Below are 27431 nucleotides of genomic sequence, written 5' to 3'. Positions count from 1 at the left end.
TATACACTACACTATACACGACTATACACTATGCTATACACTACACTACTATACACTACACTATACACGACTATACACTCCACTATACACTACACTACTATACACTCCACTATACACTACACTATACACTACACTACTATACACTACACCAGGGGTCGGCAACCTACGGCTCCGGAGCCGCATGCGGCTCTTTACGGGCTGCTTCTTGACGATATGTACGTATGTACATAGATGCATCGCGGCTCTTGAAATACTGAATTTTGTACCGAATTGGAAAGAAATGGCTCTTCTTGTTATTTTGGTTGCCGACCCCTGCACTACACTATACACTCCACTATACACTACACTATACACTCCACTATACACTACACTACTATACACTACACTATACACTCCACTATACACTACACTATACACTCCACTATACACTCCACTATACACTACACTTTACTGTTACAGCATCACGTCGGTTCTCTGCTGTCGCCCTCTCGGTGTGGAACTCTCGAATCCCGTGGCATATCCGCAACATCAAATGAACTCTGACCTTCAAGGGACATCGAAAGGCCTCTCTGTTCGCTCAGGGCTTTGAGCAGCCCTGAGTTTGGCTCCGCGCTTCTGAGTTGTCGACTTGTTTGCAAAATCTGGCGCGTTATGTCATCATTATTATTATAATAAAAAATATTTATATAGCTCAGTGGGCCCTACCTGGTAAAATAAAAAAAAATCGTTTACATGCTCAAAGTAGAGAAGACGAGTGGATACGACGCGTCCACCGCACTCCGAGAGGGCATTGCACCGTGGCTCTTCAGCCACGCCAGGGCAGAGGTCGCAAACGGGTTTTGATTCCTTACCCGTACGCGTACCCGGCCGCACCAGGGTCGCAAATGGGTACCCGTACGGGTACCCGTTCCCTACCCGTACCCTACCCGAAATGAGTGACAAACGGTTACTCACCAGTGACTCACGGTCTACCTGTACCCGGGTATCGGGTAGGGTACGGGTATCGGGTACCCGGTTGCGACCTCTGCGCCAGGGACATGTGGCGAGCGGTGTAGCGCCTTCCCCTCCCAGGGGCTTCCTCCGAGAGAGATGGCCGCCCCCGAGAGAGAGAGATGACTGCCCACGAGAGAGATGGCCGCCCACGGAATCGTCCCACGGCAGCCGACTGCGCCTCTGTGACGCTCAGCAGTGCAAAGTTGTTCGCGACATATTGTCGGAAACGTGGAGTTTCCCATCGAGGGGGGGGCACCAGTGGAGGGGAGCGCCACTCTGATTGCTCGATTCAGATGACCCCCCCCCCACCACCACCGCCCCCCTGTTTGGCTCTCGGTATTGATGATCGATGATGATCGATGATGATCGATGATGATCGATGATGATCGATGATGATCGATGATGATCGATGATGATCGATGATGATCGGTGGTCGTGCTGAGCTCGTTTTGGGATTGCTAAGGAGGCATCGTTTTTACCCATCCCTCCCCCCACACCTCGTGAGATGACAGAAGACGCGACACAAACATTTCCGCATGTTTATTTTGTTTTGTCAACACGATTTATGGGACGATTTCCGTAAGGTCGGTTTCCGTAAGTCGGGCCTTCCGTAACCCGGGGACTTACTGTGCCGTGTACATCAGGGTGGGGGGGGCGGTGGTTTTCCGGCAAATGAAATAACAATAAAAGTCTTTTTTTTCGTATTCGGTGAAGAGAAAACCTCCTCAATATTTCAAGAGCCTCAGTGCAATGTGACTGCATCCGAGACGGTGGTGGGCTATTGATGAACGCGTCACGAAGCAGCGGTTCCTTCAAGAGCCACCGCCATGCGCGTCCAGAGCCGCAGCGTTGCCGAGCCCCCTGGTGCTAGAAGGTATTTAGACAGCAGCAATGTCGACAAGAAAAAGAGAGAGACGTGAGAGATAGGATAGAGATGAGATGAACTATCGTTTTATGTTCATTCGCTTTTATGTTGATTAGAATTTGAGCTAAAACCAAATTAAATGCATCTTCTTGGTTCTTTCGGTAAAGTCACGTAGAGGGGAAATAATAAAATAATAAAAATAAAACATAATAAAATACAATTCTCACGACGTTTAGGCCACAACGCAAGCAGCCGTCCTCAGGTGAAGAACGGGGCTGTCGGAAAGACAGCGTCTGGTGTTCATTCAGACGCTGAGGACGGCTGCTTGCGTTGTGGCCGAAACGTCGTGAGAATTGTATTTAATTATGTTTAATTTTTATTATTTTATTATTTCCCTTCTACGTGACTTTACCGAAAGAACCAAGATGAATCCCTGCAGTCACGAAAGCTTTAAATCGAAATTTTATTAGGTTCTATTTTTATTATTTTATTATTTCCCTTCTACGTGACTTTACCGAAAGAACCAAGAAGATGAATCCCTGCAGTCACGAAAGCTTTAAATCGAAATTTTATAATGTTTTATTTATTATTATTTTATTATTTCCCTTCTACGTGACTTTACCGAAAGAACCAAGAAGATGAATCCCTGCAGTCACGAAAGCTTTAAATCGAAATTTTATAATGTTTTATTTATTATTATTTTATTATTTCCCTTCTACGTGACTTTACCGAAAGAACCAAGAAGATGAATCCCTGCAGTCACGAAAGCTTTAAATCGAAAAATTAAATGCACTTTCCTTTTCTTCTTCCTCCTCCTCCTCCTTCTCAAGAATCCGGCCTGGAGTCCGAAACTTTGCCTTGGCGGGCCTGTGCCGAAGCGCCACCACTTGTCGAAAAATATTAAGAGCTCTGGATTTTTTTAAATGTCAATAATTGTGACATTTACGTGCTTATGTATATTCATATGGATGTGAGGTGCCATGTTATGAATATGAATATACACAAAGACTACCAAGAGCATGTTTGTTGTTTGCATGTTCACCACAAGTATATATGAATCATTGCAAAGAGTGTCTGTTTGGTGTTTTAATTGCCAGAAATCATCTTATATCATCTTATACAAAGACAAATATCCCACGTATAGCCTTAAACAAGACTTTGGGCAAGTACTGTTATAGCCAGCACCTATGAAGGCCGGTACGGCACACGAGGGGGTGGGTGGCCAACACCATGCCCGGCCGCCTTTGTCTCCCCAGTGGCGATGTTTTACACACCGCACCAGGTACTCAGTTGAGGCTGAGTAGACCCAGGACCGGTTCAGATAATCGTCACGGATGTTGGCCATGAGCGAGAATCGAACGCGGGTCGCCAGGTTTAAAGTGCAACTGGCGCTCACCGTTACGCCACCGCTCCCCACATTCAACACACACACAGAGCCACGTCAGGACAAGGTGTAGAGTGGAGTGCAAGTCACGTGTCTGAGATCAACTCTGGACTGAGAGCCCCCCAATTAAAGTCGGTAAAGTTACCAGATGGCCTCGATGTTGTGTCCTAGAGTCGCACAAGGCACGGCGTTGTCACATTAACAGCAGCAAGACCTGCAGAGGGCATGCAAAGCTGAAGACGGTCGCTTGTGTTGCGATCGAAACGTCGTGATCTATTATTTTTTCTACCTACGTGACTTTCAGTTTAACACGTAGGCTTTCTGGCGAATTGCCCGATGATGCTGGATGCAATTACCAGCGAAACGTCGTACTCAAAACATTTTAAATGTTGTGGATTCACTCTTCAACACACCGGTGGGCTAAAGTTGTGAACTATTTGTATTTTGTCAACGTGACACTCTTTGCTGATTGGCCGTGTCGGGTGGTGGAGGGTTACGACACATTTATAAATAACGCGATCGAACCCAACAACTTTATTATGACTACGTGACTTTATCGAAAGAACCAAAGAGTATTCAGAGCTGCCTGCCCAACAAATACGTCTTCATCCCCTTCCGCCTTAAGACATCGCTCAACATGTACACTCAATGGCTGGTACCAGACCATGTAAGGCTGCCAACTCTGACCGAAGCTATTCCGGGGGAGATTTATTTTTAATTATTGAAATAATTCATTAATTTTCTGAAAATAGCCTATCATTAAAATCTCCCTCGTTGCTATCGATGCCAATTCCGGCCGAGACTCCAGGCCTATCTGGGAGGATTGGCAAACCGAAGCCCATGGGATGCCCCAAGCAGAAATGGGTTTCTGTTGGGGTCCGTCACGTGAACACACGCACTTCATACCGGACAGAAATCAGAATAAGAATATTTATTTATTTATACTGGAGGAGGAATCCGACGAGCCATGAAGCTCTTTGTCATAGATGTCCAGTCGGGGCACGGGGGGGGGGGTGTCGGAAGGTGACAATGTGACAACAACAACAGCGACTACGACACGTCTTCCTTATCCTCACGCTCATTTGAGAAATCGTGACTTTAACACAGCAATGGACAATGAACAATGACATTGTTTCGGTATCGTCATTTGAACGGTGAGCCTGGCTCTCTTTATTTGGATTCCGAATTCCGAACCGACGTGGAATTTGGTGCACACCACCCCCCACAGCTACTCCCCCCACCATGCCCCCCACCCCACCACCCCCCACAGCCAACGAGTGACACCTATTTGCACGTTGGTTAAGTAGCAGTGCTGCGTTCCGTAACAGCAAGACAGTAGGAAAAGCAACGTCGCACACCCTCCACCCCGCCTCTGCACACTTAAGGTGTGCGCCGCTTAAACACACAGCATTGTCTTAGCTTTAATCTAGCAAAAGAAAACAACCTTAACACGTCAACTTAACATAATGTGTGTGTGTTTTAATCAGTAGTATCCACACATATCGTCATAAAAAATATATTTGAAAAGGCACTTGGTTGAACTTGGCTACCATAGAGCGAGCGAGAAAGCCTCTGCAAATGCATCATCCTCCATCATGTAACGTCTTGTTTTTTTTTTAAAACTCATTCATTTTCTAATCTCAGTGTAACTCCCAAGTTTTAAACGATTACACGAAGACAAAGATCCCCCGCATAGCCTGTAACAGACTGTGGGAGCAAGTGCTGTGAGCGACCCCCTATGAAGGCCGGCACGGCACACGAGGGGGTGGGTTGCCAGCACCACGCCCGGCCACCTTTGTCTCCCCAGCGGCGATGTTTACTACACACCGCACCACACTCATTTGAGGCCGAGTCGACCTAGGTGGAGACCCAGGTACCGGTTCAGATAATCGTCACTGGTGTTGGCCGTGAGCGGGAATCGAACTCGGGTCGCTGGGTTCGTAGCGCTGACCGCTACACCACCGCTCCCCACACGCGATTTACACAGATTCATTGGGTTCATTGTGTAAATGCGCACGAAGCCACCGGAACACACCCTCGTCTCGGATGCAAACGTCAAGGCGCAGCCCTGCAACTGCTCACCTACGGCACTGCTCGTGGAAGACCCCCCCCCCCCCCCGTCCCCTTGAACGAATCAGAGGGAGCGCTCCAGACCCGTTCCCACATCAGAGTACAAATGGACGCAGTTGGCGGTACACACCGGTGCAGCACAACAACTCATCGGTCCCCGTGAATCAGTCTGACATTGTCGCCGTTGCTGCCCCTTGAGAGTGCCGCAGACTCTCTCCATCAGAAGTTGCACTCGGATTCATTCGGTAGCCTCCTTTCCAATTCGAACGTGGTGGTTGTGGTTGTGGTGGTTGTGGTGGTGACACCACGAGCCGTAAATCTTTTGATGCCACCGTCCGCCAAGGAATGATTTGGATGAAGCGTCCGACCACAAGCGTTGTGCACGAGGAGTCAAACCTCTCCCTTTGTAACACGGAGCCAGCCCCATCGTCATCATGGCTGGCTGCTGCTGCTGCGAGGCGGCAACAGACTGCGAGAAGCCACGTGTTCAGCCGCTCATCAACATTCACATTCAGACCGCTTCGACGTCACGAGAACCGATTGTGACGCAGCACCACCGCCACCACCACCGCCGCCACCGCCGCCACCGCCGCCGCCACCATCACCACCGCCGCCGCCACCATCGCCACTATCACCACAACCACCACCACCGCCACCGCCGCCGCCACCATCACCAGCAGCCCCGCAAGATTTTCTGACCGGGGTTGCGAATTGGGGGGAAATAAATAATCGCGAAAATTTTGCTTTTGTGTGTGTTATATACCGCGCACCACCGTTGTACCGCCAATACGACCATATACCGCACTCGCAGTGCCCACTCCGGTGGGGCAGCAGCGAGCCCAATCTCCTCCAAAGTCAGGAGCGTTCGGGACTTCTGTCCGCGGAGTTTCTGTACCGCGCACCCCTCTCTGTACCCGGGCTCCTACTGAATTATAATAATATACAAAAATACTTGACTTAAAGCTTTCGTGACTGCAGGAATTCACATTCTTTGGGTCTTTCGGTTATTTTCTTTGAACCTATCTACGTTACTTTACCGAAAGACCCAAAGAATATATATATTTTTTATAAACATTAAAAACAAAGCTCTGGCGAGTCCCTCTAGAAGCCAATGAATTGGGCCCTTCTCCTCCGCACCGGCTAAACGTCGTGGAAAGCAGATGGGAGTGTACCCACACCTTACCCCACCGCGCGCGACCTTCTGGGTGGACATAGATTGACCGTCGGGAGACGGACGGAAGTCCAGCGTAGCCGACCGCTACACCAAGGCAGTGCGGACTCGAAGCATATATCGCTGAATGCAAGAGCAATTGGTGACCCCCCCCCCTCATAGCCACAAGTGAACAATGCCGAAGGTTGGGCAGTCGGTGCCACCGTTGGGCCCAACCGTTCCGCGCTGGCCGCAACGACCAGTTGACTCCAGCAGGTCGTGAATTCGCCGTGTTTCTCGTCTGGGTGCGTCTGGGTACGTGCACACGCGCCGTACCTGGCCGACCGTGTTCAATCGGACGGGGTGCGGGGAGGTGGGGGGGGACAACGAGCTGAACACAAAAAAGCAAATTCTAAAAAGAAAATTCGTTTTCGACAATCGCGCACGACGGCGTTCGGTCGTCAATAGCGAACCCAGGATTTCAGCAGCGCCGGCAAAATAAGTGTCCGTTTTACGGAAAAATAATTGTGCAATTCTCCAGAGGCGTGAATCAACTAACAGAAAAACTTAAACCGATAGTGGTGGGTTGCATAATGTGTCTTAGGCAATATTTAACCTCAGCAACACTCTGCATTCGTCAATAAAGTAACACAGAAGAGGGAACGTATCGGGCACTAGCGCTTCTTCGGAACACCTAACCATCTTATGAGTTCGTTGTTATTTGCACGGCAGCCAACGCAGCATCACCAAATCATGCTTCATTTTCCATGACTTTGCAATGGAAATCAGAGGACACTAAGGGGGACACTTTATGTAAGTGGCCACAAGTCATGCGTCAGAGGACAGGGACTAAGGGTAGGATTATGCTCGGCCACCAATGGAGATTAGGAATTATTTATTTGATCGGGAATCATTAAATGCCCCCAATGTTCTTTTGAGCGGGGAAATCCTCAGACTACTTAAAATGTCAATAATACATGCAATTCTTAACACCTACAGAAAATGCGAAGTTTCAAAATAATCTCTTTGGCAAATGAAAAAAAACAATCAACTGGCATGTGAACTTTCATGGGAACTCCACTGGGACAACACTCTGACAAATCCATCTCTAATAGACCTTCAATATCGCCTGACCGTAACAAAAACAGACGTCATCTCACGCTCTCATCAAGAGCTTGTCTTTTCAAATTGCTCAACTTTCTGAGCCTGCTCTACAATTCATCAAAAACCCTTCGCTCACATTCCGGGACAATCTACGGGTATTTCCATCCCGCCATCCGCAAAGTCTTCTCAAGAACCGACCGCCGACACTCCCACACTGGCAGAACGACCTCCATTCTCTCCAGAGCTCAACCCTGTCGCGCGTGGATTTAGTAAGAATAAAAAAAAATCTTAAAATTGAGTTAATAATGTTTAATAATCTTTAACAGCGGTCAGATGTTTCAATTTAAAGCTTTCGTGACTGCAGGGATTCATCTTCTTGGTTCTTTCGGTAAAGTCACGTAGAAATAATAAAATAATAAAAATGAAACACATTATGTTTTATAAAGTCACGTAGAAATAATTACATTTACCGAAAGAACCAAGAAGATGAGCAGTCAGATGTCTTGTGATCCCCATGTCATCGATTCAGCAACCACTGCGCATTGCTCCGCTCACTTAGGTCTCCCAGGCCTCGTTGATTTCGTCCAAAAATTGATCCTGTGCAAAACAGCTTCATTCTTTTCGAGCATCGCTCATCGTTTTTTTCTGGTTTGTCATCTTTCACGGGCCCATACGCCTCCGCTACGAGCCGTTCATCAAGAGTATATGACCTCGTATCAGCCATCTGAAATAAATAAGGTTTATTTAAAACAGAAATGAATATGCTAAGGAGAACAAAAAAATGTTAGGGGGTCAATTAATTGGAGTTCACAAGATATCTGGACTACCCTGTACATTAATGTGCTCAGGTGGCGAGATGTTAACGACCTCACCTGGTATGCAGGAGGACGTGGGGTTCGGCCCCATCCCTGACGCCTGCTGTATATTTGGAATCTGCATGTTCTCGCTGTGGTCACGTGCATTTTTCTCCGGGTCCTCCACTTTTTCCCCTCCACATTTAGGAACACGCTCTTTAGAGGATTTGGGTGCTATACATTTCCACTTGCTAAGCTACTTCGTTGATCTATCATTTGTGGCCAGGTCGCTTCTGAAAAAGAGCTGTATAGCTCAGCGGGCCTTACCTGGTCAAATAAAAAAAAGATAAGTTTTAAAGTTTTAGTTTGCATTATGGTAGTGGGCATGCTTCGTGAGAGGGTTAATGAAAGAACCTGAACATGATTGATGATTTTTTTTACTCACGTGACCAGGAACCATGTGAATTCTGATCCAACCTACCTCACCATATGCACCACTGCTTTGACAGTGAATCGCATCTGTGTGGCTGGGTTGTTTAAAACACCTTCACTGCTTACTTTGCGCAATTTAAATGAGAAACGAACAATAGTTTTACGAATTTATCTTCCATTTACTTATCTATAGATTCAAATAACCGATCGACCCACTCCTGGGCTTACGAACCACGCCCGCACCTCCACCACGGTAGCTCTAAGACACAACAACGCGGCCGCTGACATTGCAAGATTACAATATTCGTTAAAGTTTTCCACCAGGGATGCTCCGATGCTCGACCAGGACTATAGGTGGACCGCACGCAGTGAGCCAGCGGCGTTGCGTGGCCGGACACTGCACGTGTTCTCCGCGACAATTCATCCCCCCGGCCTCGCCACCCCCTCCCCTTCTTCCTCAAGTTACTAAAATGTGACAATTCCAGATTGCGAATCTAATTCGCGAAGCTATCCTGTTGTTAATTTTTCACGCTGCAAATCAGGGATATTCCTTTGGAAGCATTATCCAGGATATTATTTTTTTCTTTTAAGGCCACACAAAGTTGTTATTATTGACGAATGTGTCGAGTTCATCGTTGTTATCCATGCTTGTGCACCAGGGCCAACGCAGCAGCAGCAGCACCAAATAAATAGTTTTACTTATTTCGTGTTTCGTTTACTCATCTCGCACAGCCGCGGCGAGACAATTTGCCGCCCGTGTCAACCACGGTGCCATCTTCGCCCCCTCCGTGCCCGCCCGGCCGCTGTCGCGCTGCCGGCACCGCCCCACCAAGGATCGGGAGCCACGAAGAAGCCGCCCACCGCTGCTCGCTTCGTTCCCAACAATCCGGCTTCCCCGCCCACCGCGCCCTGCCCAGGGCACAGCGCAGCCCTCGCGGGTGCACCGTTTGTGTCGGTTGAATCGTTTCGTGCGAGTGTTTTTTTACGACACGTCACTTGATTAGAATTTGTATGAAAGCGGACATAATCGATGCTCACCAAGGGCACGGTTAGAGGCATGGATCGTTGAGTGCAGGATAAGAAGATTTTTCATCGATTAATCGAAGCGTCGTTACATTGCTATTGCGACACGCCTGAAGAGAAACGTCATCATGACAAGCGGCCGTAACACACATTCGACAACAAAGCTCACTTTGACACGTGGGCTTTCGCGACCAATATTATGAATGATGAAGGTTTTTTGGGTTGGATCGCGTAAGTACGTCTCAGGGAGCTGAAGGCAGCGTGCGTCACACCAGGCGACACTTGCCTGGCAAGTCCACCGCTGACCAAGACGAGAGGCTTACGACCACCACTCGTCGCGATAGGCCGTGTTTGACAAGAAACGCGATAGGCCAAGTCTCCCAAGACTGCATTGCTTATTCACGCTGACGCAGGGCCACACCAATCCTCCGATTACATATATACACACACACACTTACATCATTGACTTTTACATGGATTTATATTTCTGTATTGTGGGCTAAAACTTGGGGGGAGTCTTCTCCTTTGCATACATCAGTCAACGCGTTTCATCGCTCAGACGCTCACGGTCCTGTTCAGAGCCCCGGCTGAGGCAGTGGTGGAAATTCCACATTCCTACTACGGTGGAGGCGAGAGTCCATCCGCGGGACAACCACCGTTGACTCGCCCAGCGTATTTTATCGACTCCACCCCCCGGGAGGTACGGTGGGCTGAGTCAACCTCTGGCAAGTTAGGATTCGAACTCGCAGCGCGCTCACCGCGCGCCGCTCCGCTCCGCCGCTGAGCCACGTTGAGGACCGATTCAAGCTCGGACTTTCATCAAAATTCGTAAAAGAGGAGTGGGCTGGCGAGTTTATTTTGCTGAAATAAAATAAAAGGGTGACTCCTTTATTAAAATGTGGGGTTACCAAAGCGGGGGGGGGGGGGATTTCAATAAAACGGCGGATGATAAACAGTGGAGGATATAATTCAAGATGTCTATAAAATGAAACCGAGACATCAGTGAGGAGGATTTGAAGCATTTTTTTAAAAGGCTACCTTTGTTTTGGTTGGATGTTGCTCAAAAAAATTGTGGTTGGTGGAACGGGAATAGAAAAAACACAACATAGTCACGTGAGCAGGACGCATTGCTCAGATTCTGGCTTCGAATCCTTGGGCTCCCAAATGGTGGAGAAAGAAAAACATCAACTATCATCCCAGGCACCAAATTTAATTTACCAAAATACACCATATAATATAAAACTCGGTTTTGCATTGATTGTGGTAAAGCAAAGTTTTTCAAAGTATTCAGTCAAAAACAAACCACCTACAGGCCCAACAGTGTGCACTCCCAGTGACGACGCAACGACAGACCACCACCAAGGGATGCGAGAGGAAAGCATCTCAACGCATTTCTGGAGGGCTACAACAACGTAAATAAATGGAACGCTGAGCCTAGACACACAATGACGGTGCAGTCAAAATACTACTCTATTTAAATAATGCTCTTTATGAAATAAAGCTTCAGGCATTATTTTTTTTTACAAAGAATCCCTGGCTGGGAGTTTTCAGCCAGTTTGTTTTTTGTAAAAAAAATTTTTGCTCGAGAAGATAAAAAAAAACAACCACAGCACCCGGAAAAGAATAATCCCCGCACATACGACGGTACGATAGAAAGAATCAACCTTCTGCAGAAAAAGTCCGATGTAACCGACGCGTCTCGGGCGAAACCAAACCAGGCGGTGAAGTCGAGCGGAACGACTGGAGGACGCCACGCAATGAGCCGGCGCGTGGCGGCGTCACTGCGCGGCCAAGCAACGGTTCCGCGGGCAGAACATCGATCGTTTGTGGCGCACGCCACGAGGCTCAGGCCTTGTTCTTGCGCTGCGGGGAAGCAGTGGGAGGTCCAGCGCTACCGCCGCCGCCGCCGCTGTTGCTCTTGCTGACTTGGCGCACGCTGCTCGTGATGCTGTGGAGGACGCGCATCGCCTTCTGGCCTTGCCGGGGAGTCGATGGCTGGGCAGTCGGCTCGGCCGTCCCCGGCACCGACGACGCCGACGATGGCGACTTGCCGTTCTGCGGGAGTCACGGCAACAAACAAAAAAAAAAACGGAACATTCAAGTTCCGTGCAACGATCCGACGTCGCGCGTTCGCCTTGGCCCCGCAAAGGTCGCACTCGTTACACACAAAGTGCTTGCCGCAAACGAACCACAATACCTCGCTGATCTCGTCAAGGAGCATAAATCATCACGTGAACTCTGCTCATCCTCGCAGCAGCGGCTTTTGGCTAACCTAGCGAACAAAGACGGTGGTCACCGCATCGCGCGCTTTCAGATGCGCTGCTTCTGTAGCCGTCTGGAACGCTCTTGCTTCCGATTTTAGGAAGCCACCGGAGCTACGTACTTTAAAATCTACATTGAAAACTAATTTCTTAAGAACTAGTTTTTATGTTAACTTTTTTGTCCTTCCCCGCATCTCCGACCAACACAGTTGGCTACGTATGGTGCAGAAGAAGTTCAACGTACGTACATGCACACAAGGCAAATCCTTTTGAGCGCTGGTTGTTTGTCGCCAAGATTTGGGCAACACTTTGATCCATTGCGCCTGGTTAAATCTCTTAAAAGCAACACAACTTTACACGAAAAACGTTGTTAATATCGGATCATCTTTACAGGGGCAATAATTGGCCATCCTCCACTGCAGACAGACAAAGCTGACGCATCAACGCAGCCAACCTTTCATTGGAAAGTGTTCAAAGAGTACCTCATGGGGAGTCCAGATGGCTGAGGGGGACTCACGGTGGCTGTGCTGTAAGAATGTACCAATTCGACCCCTTCAAGGTGCACATTTATGGGAAGCCACGCCCCCAAGTTATTCTCGCAAAACTAAGAGACGTACCTCGACAACCGAACGAGCAACTTTGGGCAAAAGCGAGCACCAAACACCGGCGTGAAAAGCGCAAAGCGAACCCCTCCCCGCGGCAGAGTGGAGGTGGCGACGAGAGACAGAGAGACGCCGTCACAGAGAGAGAGAGACAAGAACTTCCAAGTCAGAGACCTGCTCGGGAGCGAAGCTGGGCTTTGGCAGCAGAGGAGGTTTGGGCTTAGCGAGCGGCTTGGCGCGAGCGGCCTCGGGGGAAGCGGTGGCCACCATCCCTGCGGCGGGGAACCCCGCGGCGCCGGCGGGCGACTCGCCCTCTCCGTTCCGCCCGGGCCAAGTTACCGGATGCTCCGAGTCCGTCGCGCCCTCCGCCCAGCGGGCCCCGTCGTCGTCCGGGCCGTCGTCCGGGCCTTCCCCGCGCCCTGCGGCGGCCCCGTTCTCGGGCCTCGGCCGCCCGTCGGCCCCCTCGGCATCCGCGAGCGCCCGTCGAGACGGGCCGCCGCCGTCGACCTGCGCGTAGGGGTTCATGCTCGCCAGCGTGCCGTCGCCGTCCCCGTCCGACGTCTCGTCGCCGTCCATCACCAGCTCGAGCGTCTTCTTGCCCGAGCGCGTGCCCGAGCGCAGCGCCGACGTGAGCGCCGCCAGCTGCTTGCGCGGGAACTTGATCTTGAACTTGGATCTCGCGCCCGCGCCGTCCTTGGCGGGCGGCCGGTGCTCGGCGAGGCTCGCCGGTGGCCGGGCGGCGGCGGCGGCGCCATCGTGGTCATCTCCGCGCTCCCCGGGGCGGGCTTCTCGCGAGGCCTCCTCCGTCTCCTCGTCCCGCTCCTCCGGCGTCGCGGGCGCGGCAACGAGCGGCGACGCCGGCTCCTCCGCGGCCGCGCGGGCCGCCTCCCGCTCGTTGTACTCGAAGCTGCTCGAGTCGTCGTCGTCGTCGTCATCGTCCTCCTCCGTCTCATCCTCCTGGTACTCCTCGAGGTCTTTCTCCTCGAAGATGGTCGACAGCCGCTTGTAGGCCGAGCGGATGTCCATTGGCTCGTCGAAGATGACGATGAGCGGCTTCTTGTCGCGCAGCGCCACCTCGGGCGCCGGGGCCGCCTCGCCGCTCCCCGCATCTCCCGCCGATTCCCCCCGCGCGTCCCGACCTCCGCCTCCTCCTTCTCCTCCTCCTCCTCCGCCGTCTTCGTCGCCGGTGCCCCCAACTCCGGGGCTCCCGTCCCCTCCTCCGTCGTTGTCTCCGTCGTCCTCCGGCGGCTTGCGGGTGAAGGTGAAGGTGGTGACGCCGTCGCCGCCGGCGATCGCCGCCGCCTCGTCGTGCGTCACGGCCTGCACGTGGCTCTCGCGGATGAGGAACGCCAACTTCTCCTTGACGGCGCCCGGCGACGGCTCGCCGTCCTCGTCCGTCGACTCCGACGTGATCTCCTCGATGTAGCGAATCGTGATGGTCTTGGGCGCCTGGGCTCGACGGTCCACGACGTCCTTCTCCTGGAACACCACCTGGCTGCGCCGCGTGTCCCTGCCGCCGTCCTGGGCCTTCCGGCCCGCCGCACCGTGGCCCGAAGAGAAGTCGGTGATCTCCTCTTCGAAGGCCACCGCCGGTTGAGCGTCTTTGACGCTCGAAGCTCCGCCCTGTGTGAGAAAACACGCCCCAGGCTTTGGTGAGATCATGTTAAAACGTCCGAAATCGAGAATGTTAATTTATATCAACGATTTGAAAGACCTGTACGTGTGGAAGACCCCCCCTCGAACGTGCAGTTGCCACTACGTTTTGTATTTCTCTCCGATGTGCTTTCAGGCTTGTACCACGATATCATGGGACCTTTTTGCCAGTATCAAAGTATTAAAAGTCAGAATAGGTTTCACCCTGTCTGGCAATAAAGCAGGTGTTAAGATGTTCAAACACCAAATAGATATCCTTTTGCAGACTTGAGTCCTTGCAAAAGGTATATTTGGTCTTAACGCCCGTGTCATTGCCAGAAAGGGTTAAACCTATTCCTATTGTTCATACTTTGTACCGCGATGGCCGACGTTTCGCTCTGCGTGCTGCCACCTTCGTCAACGAAACCGGCCGGAATTTTAGTTCCCGAGGAAGCTCGCAGCACGCACGGTGCGAGGGGGGTCGCGACCTCGCTCCCAACAATGCGTGGCGTGACCACGACAACATCTCGGGGGGGAAGGAGCTGGAAAGCACATCCGTGAAAACCTAAGGCTTTCGTGACCAATGCACATGCATTATGCAAGTTGATTAATATGTAAAAAACTCAACCGGCAATGGATACCCATTGTCATTTATATGCATTCATTAATATCCCCCCCACTTCGCTCAAGAAGGGCTCACAAGTGATGTCAACGCATCTACCCCTCTATTTAAGGAACGAAACAGGAGGATTTCTCCACAAATCTGGCTGTCACCTGATGAAGCTAGTTTAAATTACTGGCGAAACGTCATACTCAGATTGTAAATGTCGTAGCTTTGCTCTCCAACACACCGTTGTGCTGTACTCGTAACGAATTGGAACGTTCTGTTGACATGACAAACCTTACTAGTTGGCTGTGTCGGGTGGTGACGGGTTTAACGACACATTTATATATTTACGCGATCTAACCCAAACAAAACCTCTATTACGGAAGTAAACTATTGAGTTGCCGCCAGCTACATCCCCACGTACGCATGTCGAACTTGTTTCGTGTCGTACGTAGCCAACCGCGCTAATCGGAGGTGTGGCTGGCGGTGCCAGAGAGAGCGAAGCGCGTTTTCACAGTCGGCGTCCACGGCATGACAGCCGGGGGCAACGCGCGCCGTGTGGTGGTGCAATAACCCAGGAGGGGGACTACAGCGGCATTCGTCAAAAATCCTCAACGGTCTCCCTTACCGTCACCTCCACAAACTGCGCTTCACGCGCGCAAAACGGTTTCGAAAATGTGAAGCCCTTCCAAAATGCTGAATCGTAAGCTTGTACCGCTTACAATAACAGCAGCAGCAGCAGCATCGCCAATGCGGCTAGATCTGCGTGCCGGCCGAGTGGTCAATTTGCCTGCAATTTTTCCAATGCTCCTCGACAGAGTCGCGGTGAACGCAGATCGAGGTGATGAGCTCAGAGCCCCCCTTGATCAACAAACGGCGAGGCTTGCAGGCAGACGGACAGACAATGGCGAGCGGTGAACGCGCACACGTGCCACGCGGCTCACTGCAGTGCGCTTCTCAAGCTGTTGGTATGGCGGCCCCCCCCAATGGGTGCCTGCGCCCCCCCCGCCAACACGACAAGCCCCACCCACCACCCCACACCGCCCCCCCCTCCCACCACACGTGCTTGATGTTGCGTAATCGTGTGTTTTGTGGCTACACTGAGACTCCGATGTCCTCTGCAGCCTTTCACAATTTCCCTGCATTCTATCCATGTCGTAGTGCGAGCCCCCTCCACCTCTGCCCTCCTCAAAATGTGCACGCAACCCCCTGGGGCCCAGGGGTTGAGAACCACTGCTTTAATGTGATACTTGAGGTCCCCTCTGGGTCCCCTCTCGGCACACGGCAGCCCCTGGAGTCGGCGTGCAAACGGCCGCCGCCACCCCCCCCCCCCGCCGACCGCTGCAGTCCAGCATGGTGGGGCGTGCGCTCGTGTCGAACCACAGCAAGATGGCGGACAACGAGGAACACAACTCGACAACTCGGAAGCACACACAAAAGAACGCAAGCAAGGACTGCAAATGTGAAAAACCAAACGAATTCATTTTTGGAGCAAAATAAAAAATGTATACACAATGTGGTGGAAGATTGTGGTTGTGGAAATTCTATTTTTTGTTGGTAACCTCAGGTCTCTGGTGTAGAAGAGATGTGTTGAGTATCTTAAGATGGTCTGGTGTTGTGTTGTCAACACATTTGGCCCTGGTCTCATTTAAATAAATAAAAACATTTTCAAAATCAAACCAAATCAAATTCATTTCGTCACCAATGACAACCTCCAAATGAATAACCCCGAGCTATATAAACCCTAAAGGTGTGTTCATATTATTCACGTATATAGTAATCGCCTTTGACCACATTTATAAACATAGCGAAATAAAAACTCCGCAATGTGCCCAACTTGTGAGAAGCTAAATAAAAACATTTAAACAAAACAAGTAATTCTGGAAGGTTAACAGAAAAGAATATAATGCAATTGGAAACAAATCCTTGACATCAATGCATGCTTGGCTCCAAAAATGAATCTTGCATTTGAGAAAATCCGAGTTAGTGTCGATGATCGTTAGGGAGGAGGTTAGCGAGGCGCATTAATTTGCAGAGCCGACAACGGGGCCACAGCAGCAGGGCATGGAACGGACACTCGCCTGCTCCTCGATGTTGAGGGTAAAGAACTGAGAAGGGAAAGACAGGCAGACAGAGAGACAGGCAGACAGAGAGACAGGCAGACAGAGAGACAGGCAGACAGGCAGACAGAGGTGACAGCTTGAGATGGGAGACAGAGCAATCAGGACGTCCAAAGGTAAATCCACGGGCACGTTTGTCACCAATCGCCACTTCGTTGAGTTACCATTTGTGATGGCCAGGCTGCGATCTGAAAAAGGAGCTAGACTATAGCTCAGTGGGGCCTTAACCGATAAAATAAAAAATGGTTTAGTTTAGCTCTCGTCGCACGTACCAAGCGCGGAGGTTTTGTTAGAATCTCCAGAGAGGTGGTGATGATGGCCACGTAGGTCAGGGGTAAGGGGTCGGAGCACTAAGACAGCACGGCGGATGTCCTGGGTTTGAATCCAGGTGTCGCCCGCCCGCAGTTAAACAGGTCGCTTCTGAAAAATGAGTTAATACCTCAGTGGGCTTTACCAGGTTAAGATAAAAAAAATAGTTCAGTTTTATTTGTATCTTTTTCTTAAAGTGATTTGTTTAGCTTTCCTACACTTTGCACTCCTGTCGTGTTTTTGTATTGTTTGTTGTTGTAACGTTCTTACCCGCCACCTTGCTGGACACATCTGTGAAAAGGGAGCTTCACGGCTCAACGGATTTCTCAGTGCCACTGGATATTCATCGACGGAAATACGACTCCACTTACCCGGCTTACTCGCATCGTCGAATCCGAAACATTGATTCTGAGAGTGAGGTCCATTTCATTACAGATCCTCGAGCCAGCGTCGAGCGCCCAACAAGTGGCTCTCAGTGGGCTACCAAGGGGCCTTTTCACAACGGGGCCCCATCTCTTACGCAGCAACTCCAAAACAACACGACACACTGGCTTAATGCAGACTTGATGCCTCGTAAATAGGCGTCTATTTGTCGGTTGAACGTCTGAACACCTGTACTGTATTCATGCCAAAAGGGGTAAAACGCAATTTTTACGTTTGGTTATCATCTCGATACCGGCACAAGGGTAGTGCGTAGCTATACGTGACAATGTTGTATTGATATACAATGCTGCCACACCGCAGCATTCGGAGAACAACACCCCGAACATCCGTGGGTAATGAAACCGCGCCGTTAATACATTCCCGATAGAAACGATATCGCAAACAGCGGGTAAAACAGGAATGCTTTAAATTGGCAGCTGCTATTGGTGAATTTTCACAAAGCTGTGTCACCATGCTTCAGGAAAGTTGTCCTCAACACTGTCAATCCACTGCTGGATGAAGGCCTCCTCACGCTGAACTCATCCATCACGGCCTTGCGATTCCACAATCCATCTCTCGTGGTCTCGAGATCCCACGATCCATCCCTTCCTTCACGGGTTAATTTCACTGCTCCATCTCCACAGTGGTTGCCCTCCCGGGTGCATTCTCCATCACCAATCTCATCGTTGCTTCTTAAGCGACGTCACGGCCTGCCCAGGAACACTTCACCTCTCCTCAACCCTCAATATGAGGCTTCCGATTTTTCATCTGTTATCTGATGCACGTGGTCCTCTCTCTCGCTGTCTCACGGTGCAATTCCAATCGCACCTATTTTTAAATCCTTTATATTAAGTTCGCTTGCTTGCTTAGGACCGTGCAAATCTTTCGGTCGTTTTTTAACCCACTTCCCGTGATCCAATCGAGCTGACATTTCCCACACAGACTCGTTGTGCGTGACAATTAATGTTCGTGAAAAGTTTTTTCCAAAATGTTACACTTTTTAGGACAAAAATATTATATTTAATTACCAATTTCTTAATGGTGCAATGCAATCATCTGACCCATAGGTGGCAGCCATCTCAAGCCAGAGGACGAAATGACTCTAGCCGCCACGCATATAAAGGATTTATAGTGAAAAACTTTGTTTTTACGGGTTATACTTATTCATCTTTAGGTTCCGTTGCGTAGGCCCAAGAAAAACAGGGTCCTGGAAAGTGGTGCAATTGAGGGTCTCTCAAGCCTCAACTCAGCTGTCAGTTGAGACAAAACAACTCCCCCCAACCCTCCCCATTCTCTAAATTACTATTTGGACGAGATTTGCGCGCCACACCCAGGCCGTGAGCATTCCAACGTGACATCAAAGGCGGAAAGATTCTCATTACATCAAAGAAAATAATTCTCCTGCACGTTTAGAAAACATTCGGCAAGGGCAGGTAAGAGTTCAGCGAGGAGGCGCCAGTGGGCGGTGTTCGCCCCAACCTGTCAAACTGGGAGCCGTTTTTGCTCGGAGCAAAATTTCCTTGGATTGACTCAACAGGCGTCAGACATGAATGAGAGCACTGCTCCTCCACGCTCGCCCGAATGGGGCTACACTCTTTAAGTTTTGTCACAATGCGATTGCTAACATCTGCAGACCATGGCCTGGCAAAAACGTGTATGCCTCCAATTACCACAATCAAAAAATGATTTGCATTTTTTTAAATCAAGGTGGCTTGTCATACACATGTGGCCTTGAAATTCAGTTACAAGCAAGCTCTGGTCAATCCATTGCTGAATGACGGCCTTCCCAACCATCGCACCACACAACAAAACTGACAAAAGTACAGATTGTTTCGTTACTTTTTATGTGCAGCCGTTCAAAACTGCTCCAACAGCCTCTGTATTCCATCGTTTAGAATCCGGTCCGCTTTCAACGGCTGCAATGGGTTCACATACTCTGCTGCGTTTTCCCAGTTGTGACCCTCCGACAGATGTCTTTAATCATTCAGTTACAAGGCCACCGACTGATCGTGATTTTGTGGCCTCACATCCCCATGGCTTAAGAGAAAAGGAGAAATTAGTACCTTTTTAATTATTATTCCATTTCCCAGCTTTGGCTTAGACAAATATTCCATCGGCTCCCAGCACGCGCTCGCATCGCACGGCTATTTCTGGCAATGCCGGTGGGAGATCAAGCACCCCCCTGCCGCTGGCGTGTAATAATCATCGAAGGCTGCATTAACCGGGCACCCGAGGGCCGGGCTAAAGATATAACGGTGCATTAATGCACAGCGTCGCCTCTCTCCCTCTCTCTCGGAGCCTCCGAGAGATAATAATCTGGTCTCTGGGTAGACACGCGATGTGACGACGCACCCGTAGTGCGTGACCCATTGAGGGCTCCGACGGGGGGGGGGGGGGGGGGGAGCGCGTTGTATGTGCCAGGCTCCGGGTCGCGTTCCTCATGGGCTTGCTGGAGTTAATTTTACGCTATTTTATTGTACTTTGGTATCCTTTGCCATGGGATTTTCGTATACATTTTATTAGTATTATTGTTATTAAATAAGATCTCAATACAGAATAGGACAATGTGGGGGGAGGAAGAGTTACAAGCAACCTTGCAAGCGACAAACCGGGGGTCAGGTGCCCCCCTCGGGGCAGGGACCAGGAAACGTTGCCTGGGGTCACCACCCTCCTCACGTGGGGGGGGGGGGGGCAACGATCGGGAGCGGTTATTATTGTTGTTGCGAAAACTAAACTATTTTTTTTTACCACGTAAGGCCCACTGAGCTCTCGAGCTCTTTTTTCAGAAGTGACCTGGCGATTACAAATTATATCGCTCAACGAAGCGGCTCATCATCATCACGTGGGAATCTACAGCAGCCAAATACCCAGGAAAGTCTCACCGAGTCCCAAGACTCGCGCTTTCAAGAGGGCCCTGCGCTCCACCTTTCCAGCAGCGGGGAACGACGTTGCTGCTGCTGCCTGTTGCTGCTGCTGCTACTACTACTGCTACTTGCTGCTGCTGCTACTTGCTGCTATTACTGCTACTACTGTGTATATTCTGAACGAGTAATTTGCAGGTGCTTTATTTAGCATTGGGATGATGGGCCAATGCCAAGTTACAATGTATGGGTTCGAACAGAAAATTAGAAACCTTTTGCAAGGAATCAGGTCTGCATTAACCACACGCACTTGCGGTGAACAGGCAAACAAACACGCTCCGATAATATATAAAACCTATTCTATTTTTCCATTATTTTGGTCCTGGAAAAATGGTCCCATAAATATAATGTATGGGTTGTTGTTGTTGTTTTTATCTATGTAAGGAAACCGTAGGAGACCCATGCAGAACATAGTGAGAAACTTATAGACTCCACACAGCGAGGCAACCCGAGCCAGGAATCGAACCCAGGCCCCTCTTGCTGTGAGGCACGACTGTTAGACCACCGTCCCCACCCTGCCACCCGTACAATTGCTGATCATTGATTTGCGACCTTGGCGAGTGACGTTCACGTTCGAGTCCACCCCCCCCCACCCTAATAATAGATGTTGCACTCCACTTGATTCTCACCTGACACTCAACAAAGGAAGGCATTCGCTCACTCACCCATCCGTTCATGCAGCTACAGTGGTGGAGCATGTGGTGTGGCATGGGCCCCCGAGGTGCAAGGAACGAAATGGGCCCCCCTCCATCCCCACCCCCGTGCCGCAGCATGCACCTTCTGGGCCCCTCCGCCCCCATGGGCCCCTCTCTGCGGTTGCACATGCTGCACACTCGCGTAGCTACGGCAACGGATTTCAGAGCGGGATGGCCGACTGGCTGACTGACCGGCCGGGTGCGCCTCCATAAATAACACATGGCTTCGAAAACGCCAGTGAAATATGGAATTAGCACAACCCTGCGATTAATATCGAAAAATATTTACCCTGGACGGGCTCATGTTTTGAGGAGGGCTCTATGAGGGACGTTTGGCTAATTCTGTTCTGAAAATAATTTTTGCATGTGGGAGGAAAGCAGATGACTCCGAGAAAACACGCCCGATAAGAATAGTTTTAGAATTTGGCACAGATAGGCCCTCCGAGGATCCCACTTGCTGGACTGCCTCCGGCGAGCGGCGCGTTTGCCCTACAGGAAAACGTGTTGGATACAACACAGCTTCGTCGCTGCAATGTTCTGCCTACCCCGGCTGAACACAGCGTGAGCATTACCAGTGCACCCGCAACGTTAGCATTCCTCACACAGTTTCTGATCTACACCAAATGCCGTGCCAACTTGGGAGTAATTTCTCCCACGGGACATTCATTATCACTACGGTAAAGGTGCAGCCTTGCAATTGCTTACTAATGCCACTGCTGACAGAAGGGCCTTCCACTAGAGGGAGCTAAAGATGACCGCTCCCCAGAAGGCACTTGGCCTACTCTTCCACGCTAGGCATATGTCTCGGAAGCAGTGGCAGTGCCCGCAAACAGACACTGGACAAACTGTGGCGTTTCTTATACCGCTGGGAGGATCAAGGCGGGGGGGGGGGAGAATAAATAAATGCTCTCATTTGCTTCAACCACTGCGCCGGGAGATGGAATCAAACCAGTGACCTCTGGATTGTCCAAAGCGTGCAGACCCGTTGCACCACAACAGCACAGAAGAGTGAAGAATTTGTAACGGTCTGAAGAATCAGGGCAGACTCGGCTTTCACCTCTCAGCAGCTCTGCGTATCCACCCTCCGCTTAACGCACGTGTGGAAATGTTGAACTTCTTTCGGACCGTACGTAGCCGACCGTGCTAGTCGGAGATGCATTTTAGTACCTGCACTTCGATGGTCATGTGACCTGTTTGACCGTCGTCCTCCGGTTTGGAGCTGGAGCCAGGAGGAGGCGGGGTCTGGCTGTCCTCCTCTTCCGATTGGTTGGCCTGCGTGTCCACTGCCAACTTGTTGGCCTGCATTGTTGTCGCGCGAAAAAATTACAATAAAAAACAAACACGCGATCAAAACGCCGTTCTCTCTTTGACCTTCGCTTGGGCCTTCAAAGTGCTCTTAACTTACGAAAAAAAAATACATCAACCAAACCGTGGGATTCCTCGGTTTGACCAAAGTTGTTGCCCGACGAAGCCGTCTGCTAATGACGGGGGATGGTGGGAAAAGTAACGATTAGACAAGCCGAGTAAAATAAACACCTCTACAAGCGCTTACACGCACGCCACAGCCGCCCGACCTCGTCACATCTCGGGGGCGGCCGAACAGGCCTCGGCCTACACAGCGCTCGGATGGGCGACCGCCACGCACGAACGGCTCGTCTCCCCCTCACCTTGCGGTTCATGAAGAGGACCTCGGCTGGCGTGGTCCTCACGAACTTGAAGCCTTTGCCGCCGCGTGGCGGTGGGGGCGGGGGGCTCATGGTGGGGGGTGGGGGGATATCCGCGTCCTCCGCCTGCTCCGTGGCCTCCGCCGGCACCGCCCCGCGGAGGGCGGACGAGCGGGACGCCCTCCCCGTCGCTGCTCGCGAGCGAAGAGCACGGAGAACGGAGCGTGGAGAACAGAGCGTGGGGAGCGGAGGATGCAGCACAGAGGGGAAAGCGGGGCAGAGAAACAGCACAATGTGGGCGTCAGTTACGAGGATGCAGACGGCCGCGATAACGACGTTACCCTGTTATCCGAGCGTGGTTCTGTAGTTAGTGCGCTGCAAACCCCTGGCGACCAATCCGCAAGTCCCTCTGCCGACACCCACTGACCAGCGTGGTGAAGTATGGTCAGACAACCACCGGCTCTGATACGGCGCAAGGAGCCTGTCATCCAGCAGCGGATTGCCGAGGGTGGGGAGTTTCACAACATTCGTCCGGCGATCCACCAAACCTCGCTGCCTCCACAGCGCTGGGCTACAGCGCACGTGCAGCGTAGCCACCACCGCCCTTTTAATATGTTCACTTGTGGTCCCAAATAAACAGGCTATTGTTATTTAACACCATCATCGGCAGCGTCGTCGTCGTTAATATCACAAACTTGGTGACTCCTTGCTGATCTCGTTTTAGCTTGCTGATCTCATCAAGGAGCACAAACCATCACGCAAACTCCGGTCGTCCTCGCAGCAGCAGCTTTCAGCTCGCCATCGAACAACGACGGTGGTTCGATGGTGGGTCGCCGGGTTCGTAGCGCAGTCCATCTCTTCTGTAGCCCATGCCATGCTCTTTTAGGCATGCGGTGGGCTGGGCATGCGGGCTACATGACCCAGCCAACGCAGCCTTGCCTGCCGGAGGAGCTCACCGATGGGAATTTGACCCAGATCTTTCAAGGATTTGTGAGCTCCTCACACAATCCAGCCTGGTTAAACCCAGGATGGATCGTAGTCAGGCCGGCCTAAATGTTTCCAACCGGCGAAGATGTTCCACGCATACACACACACCTACATACACACGACTCAGCGGCGATCGATCGGCGCGGGGGCGGTTTTCTCACCGGTCGTCTTGCCGCTGGTCTCGCGCGACGGCGCGTCGAGATCTTTGGCGAAGCTCACGCGCCGATTGCCGGTGTCCCTCTTCTCCGGCTTCCCCTCACCGACAGCGGCGGCGCCGGCTTCCGCCGCTCCATTGTCGTCGCGCTCGCTCGCGCCCGCGGGGGCCGCCCGCACGGTTGCCGGGGGCTCCTCCTCCGCTTCAAGCCCGCGCTCCGGAACGTCGGACACTTGCGCGAGGAACACCGTGATCGTTTCCACCTCCGCCCTGTCGGCGCGTTCGGGGCCGCCCGCGGCAGCCAGCGGTGCCTCGCTCCCCACGCCATCCTCCGCCCCGGAGGCCCCGCTCGGCGTGACCTCTGACCTCCTGACCTCCGTACGTGTGACCTCCTCTGACCCGTTCACCTCCGTTCTCGTGACGTGCACAGTTCTGTTCTGGACAACGACATCCGCAAGCGTCGTAACTTCCATTGTTGATGTCACCGCTTGCTGCTGCTGCTGCTGCAGCTTCTTCTCAAGTTCCTGCTGCTGCTTCTGCTGAAGCTGCAGCTGCTTCTGCTGTTCCGCTTGCTGTTGCTGAAGCTGCAGCTTCTGCTGTTCCTGCTGTTGTTGAATCAGCTTCTGCTGCTGCTGAAGCTGCTGCTGCTGTTCCTGCTGCTGATGAAGCAGCCTCTGCTGCTGCAGAAGCTGATTCTGCTGTTCCTGCTGCTGTTGCAGCTGCTTCTGCTGTTCCTGCTGCTGTTGAAGCAGCTTCTGCTGCTGCTGAATCTGCAGCTGCTTCTGCTGTTCCAGCTGCTGTTGAAGCTGCTTCTGCTGCTCCAGCTCCTGCTGCTGCTGCTGCGACAGCACGCTCCGGTGGCTGCTGGCAAAGTGTGGCACGTACGCGTCGCACTGGACAACCGGATCGAGGTCCGGTTCAGGCACAGCAGGTGGTGGCTTCTCTGGCTCGTTTACCGGGGTTCCTTCGACGATGGACCTGCGATTGTTTACAGATGGGAGGGGGGGGGGACACAAAACAGCAGGAGAGACGGTGCAATTAGTCGGGCTTCTTTAATCGACGACCGGACGAGGGCGCCCACCACGTCACGAGCGTCGTGGAGGCTGTTTTGACCGTACTTCACCACGTTGGCTGGGGGGGGGGGGTAGTTGGCGAAGAGAGCGTAGATGTGCACTGTGCAGTAAGGGTGCCACGGAAGCAGGAAGGCTTCCTTCACAATGCTGGCAAACCGCCCGAGGAAGCTGGTTGTAATGACCAGCGAGAACGTCACAGTACTCGAATAGAAAAATGCTGTGGGTTTCACTCCCCAACACACAACCAATCGGGAGTGCTGAAGTAGTAACTAATTGGCACGTTTTGTTTACGTGACAAACCTTACTAATTTGGCTGCGTCGGTTGGTGTTGGTGGTGGGTTTAACGACACATTTATATTTACGCGATCTAACCCATAAAAACCCCTTTATTTTGAAATTTCAAGTTTGTGAATGTCAAGGTCACACCCTCCTGGTTGCATTTATTTTGCTGTTAACCTGAACCAACTGCCAGTTTTAAACGACGATCGGTCAAAATTTTGTGGGTGCAGCGCAGCCATCGAATCAGAATCTTTATTGAGACTGCAGGAGGAATCCGATGAGCCATGAAGCTCTTTATCTCACAGATGTTCCAGTCGGAGTTTCAGTTTCATTTATTAGGATTTACCCTGTGAGCCATTCGGCTCTTGATTTGGGTTCAACCGCAACAAACAATACAATTACAAGATACACCTAAAATTCATTGTACACAAATCTTAATATCGCATACATCAACAATGAAATCCTACAGAAAAAAGCACCACCATGCTGCGTACAAAAAGTGCAAAAAATTTCCTTTCGATGTTTGATCCCAATAACAATCATAATACGATACAGATCAAAATTTTAAGTATAAATCTATACTAAATATAAAAAATCGGGCCAAACCAAGCCCCTCTAAAACTTACTAAAACAATGCTATATAAACAACGTAACAGTTTTTTCAAAAAAAATGTGATTAAAAGTTTACAATAGCGACACACACAACACACATCGCTAAACCTAGCATCCTTCGCTAGCTGCATAAGCCAATCCATAACAGCCGGATTAACAATAGCAGCAGCAGTGCACTATAATCACAATGCACAATAATTTCATACATCGGTCATCTATAGTGTAATATAGAGAAAATGGTAAGTCGCTGAATATGAATTAAATTATACATCAATGCACCATACAACTCTGATTTATCAAGCGTAGTGTCGGCACAGATGCAGAGAAGAGGAGCAGGGGACGCTGAGCAACCTGTAAATATGAAGGGGAATAGAAGCGGTTGAGTTCTACACCGAGACTAACAAACTTAAGAGGATTGGTGTGATCCTAAGAAACTGAACCTTTCCTTTTCTGCATACAAATCGAGTGGCCACCCTACTGCACTGTACTAACAATAGATTGCGCTGCACTCCCCACAACAACGTAGCCCCGGTAACCTATAACACCCGTTATGCCACGGCAAAACCACCCGGCCACGCGCCCGACCTTGGCAGATTTTTTTGGCAGCTCAAGCTAAATGAGGAAATAAAAACACACTGATATGGCGTTACGTGCAAAAACAAGCTTTGCATTTTAAGGAGGCGGCTTTGCGAAAATTCCATGTGCCTACGACGGGAACCAGCTCCTCTATATGACGGATGCGGTGGGGTGGTGTGGGAGGAGGGGGGGGTGGGGGTGGTGAGGGAGGGGGGGTGGGTGGGGAAGGGGTGGGTGGGGGTGGTGGGGGAGGGACTTCACCTGCGCAGGAGAACAAGGGTGGACGCGAGGTTGCGGCAGCCCCTGTGCAGCTCGTCCAGCTTGTGCGGCTCGTCCTTGAGGAACTTCATGGCTTCCACCTCGACGCGCAGGAGCCCTTGCATGCGCGACTGCATCGTCGGGAACTGCCCTGCGGTGCCGGGGAGAACGGAAGAGATGGTGTCAATGGGAGAGAGACGGGAGTGACGTGGGGAACGGGAGTGGTGAGAGAGAAGGGGGGGATGGGAAAGACGTGGGGAATGGGAGAGACAGGAGATATGGGGGCACAGAAGAGATGGGGACAATGGGAGAGACATGGGGAATGGGAGAGACGTGGGGAACGGGAGAGACGGGGGAGTTGGGGGGACAGGAAACAGGGAACGGGAGTGCAGGAGAGCAAAGAGATTGGGGGTGAGGGTGTGGTTCGGTTGGATGGAGAGAGG

At 51.1% G+C, this 27431-nt stretch overlaps 1 protein-coding gene across 1 annotated transcript in view; it reads right to left on the bottom strand.

Annotated features, from left to right (window-relative positions):
• Nucleotides 1–4158: 4158 nt before the first annotated feature.
• The window catches only part of LOC144724779 (uncharacterized), a 146952-nt gene continuing 123679 nt past the window's right edge, over nt 4159–27431 (bottom strand). The window contains exons 13-18 of the mRNA XM_078604166.1: nt 26992–27139; nt 24198–25168; nt 23053–23240; nt 22553–22684; nt 12853–14301; nt 4159–11870 (exon numbers count right to left, since the gene is read on the bottom strand). Of these exons, the coding sequence (XP_078460292.1) occupies nt 11661–11870; nt 12853–14301; nt 22553–22684; nt 23053–23240; nt 24198–25168; nt 26992–27139 (3098 nt within the window). The 3' untranslated portion in view covers nt 4159–11660. The remainder of the gene's footprint in view (nt 11871–12852; nt 14302–22552; nt 22685–23052; nt 23241–24197; nt 25169–26991; nt 27140–27431) is intronic.

This window comes from Lampetra planeri, chromosome 21 (genome assembly GCF_965212315.1).
Source record: "Lampetra planeri chromosome 21, kcLamPlan1.2.h2, whole genome shotgun sequence".
Lineage (NCBI taxonomy): Eukaryota > Metazoa > Chordata > Hyperoartia > Petromyzontiformes > Petromyzontidae > Lampetra > Lampetra planeri.
This window is presented reverse-complemented; position numbering and strand designations above follow the sequence as displayed.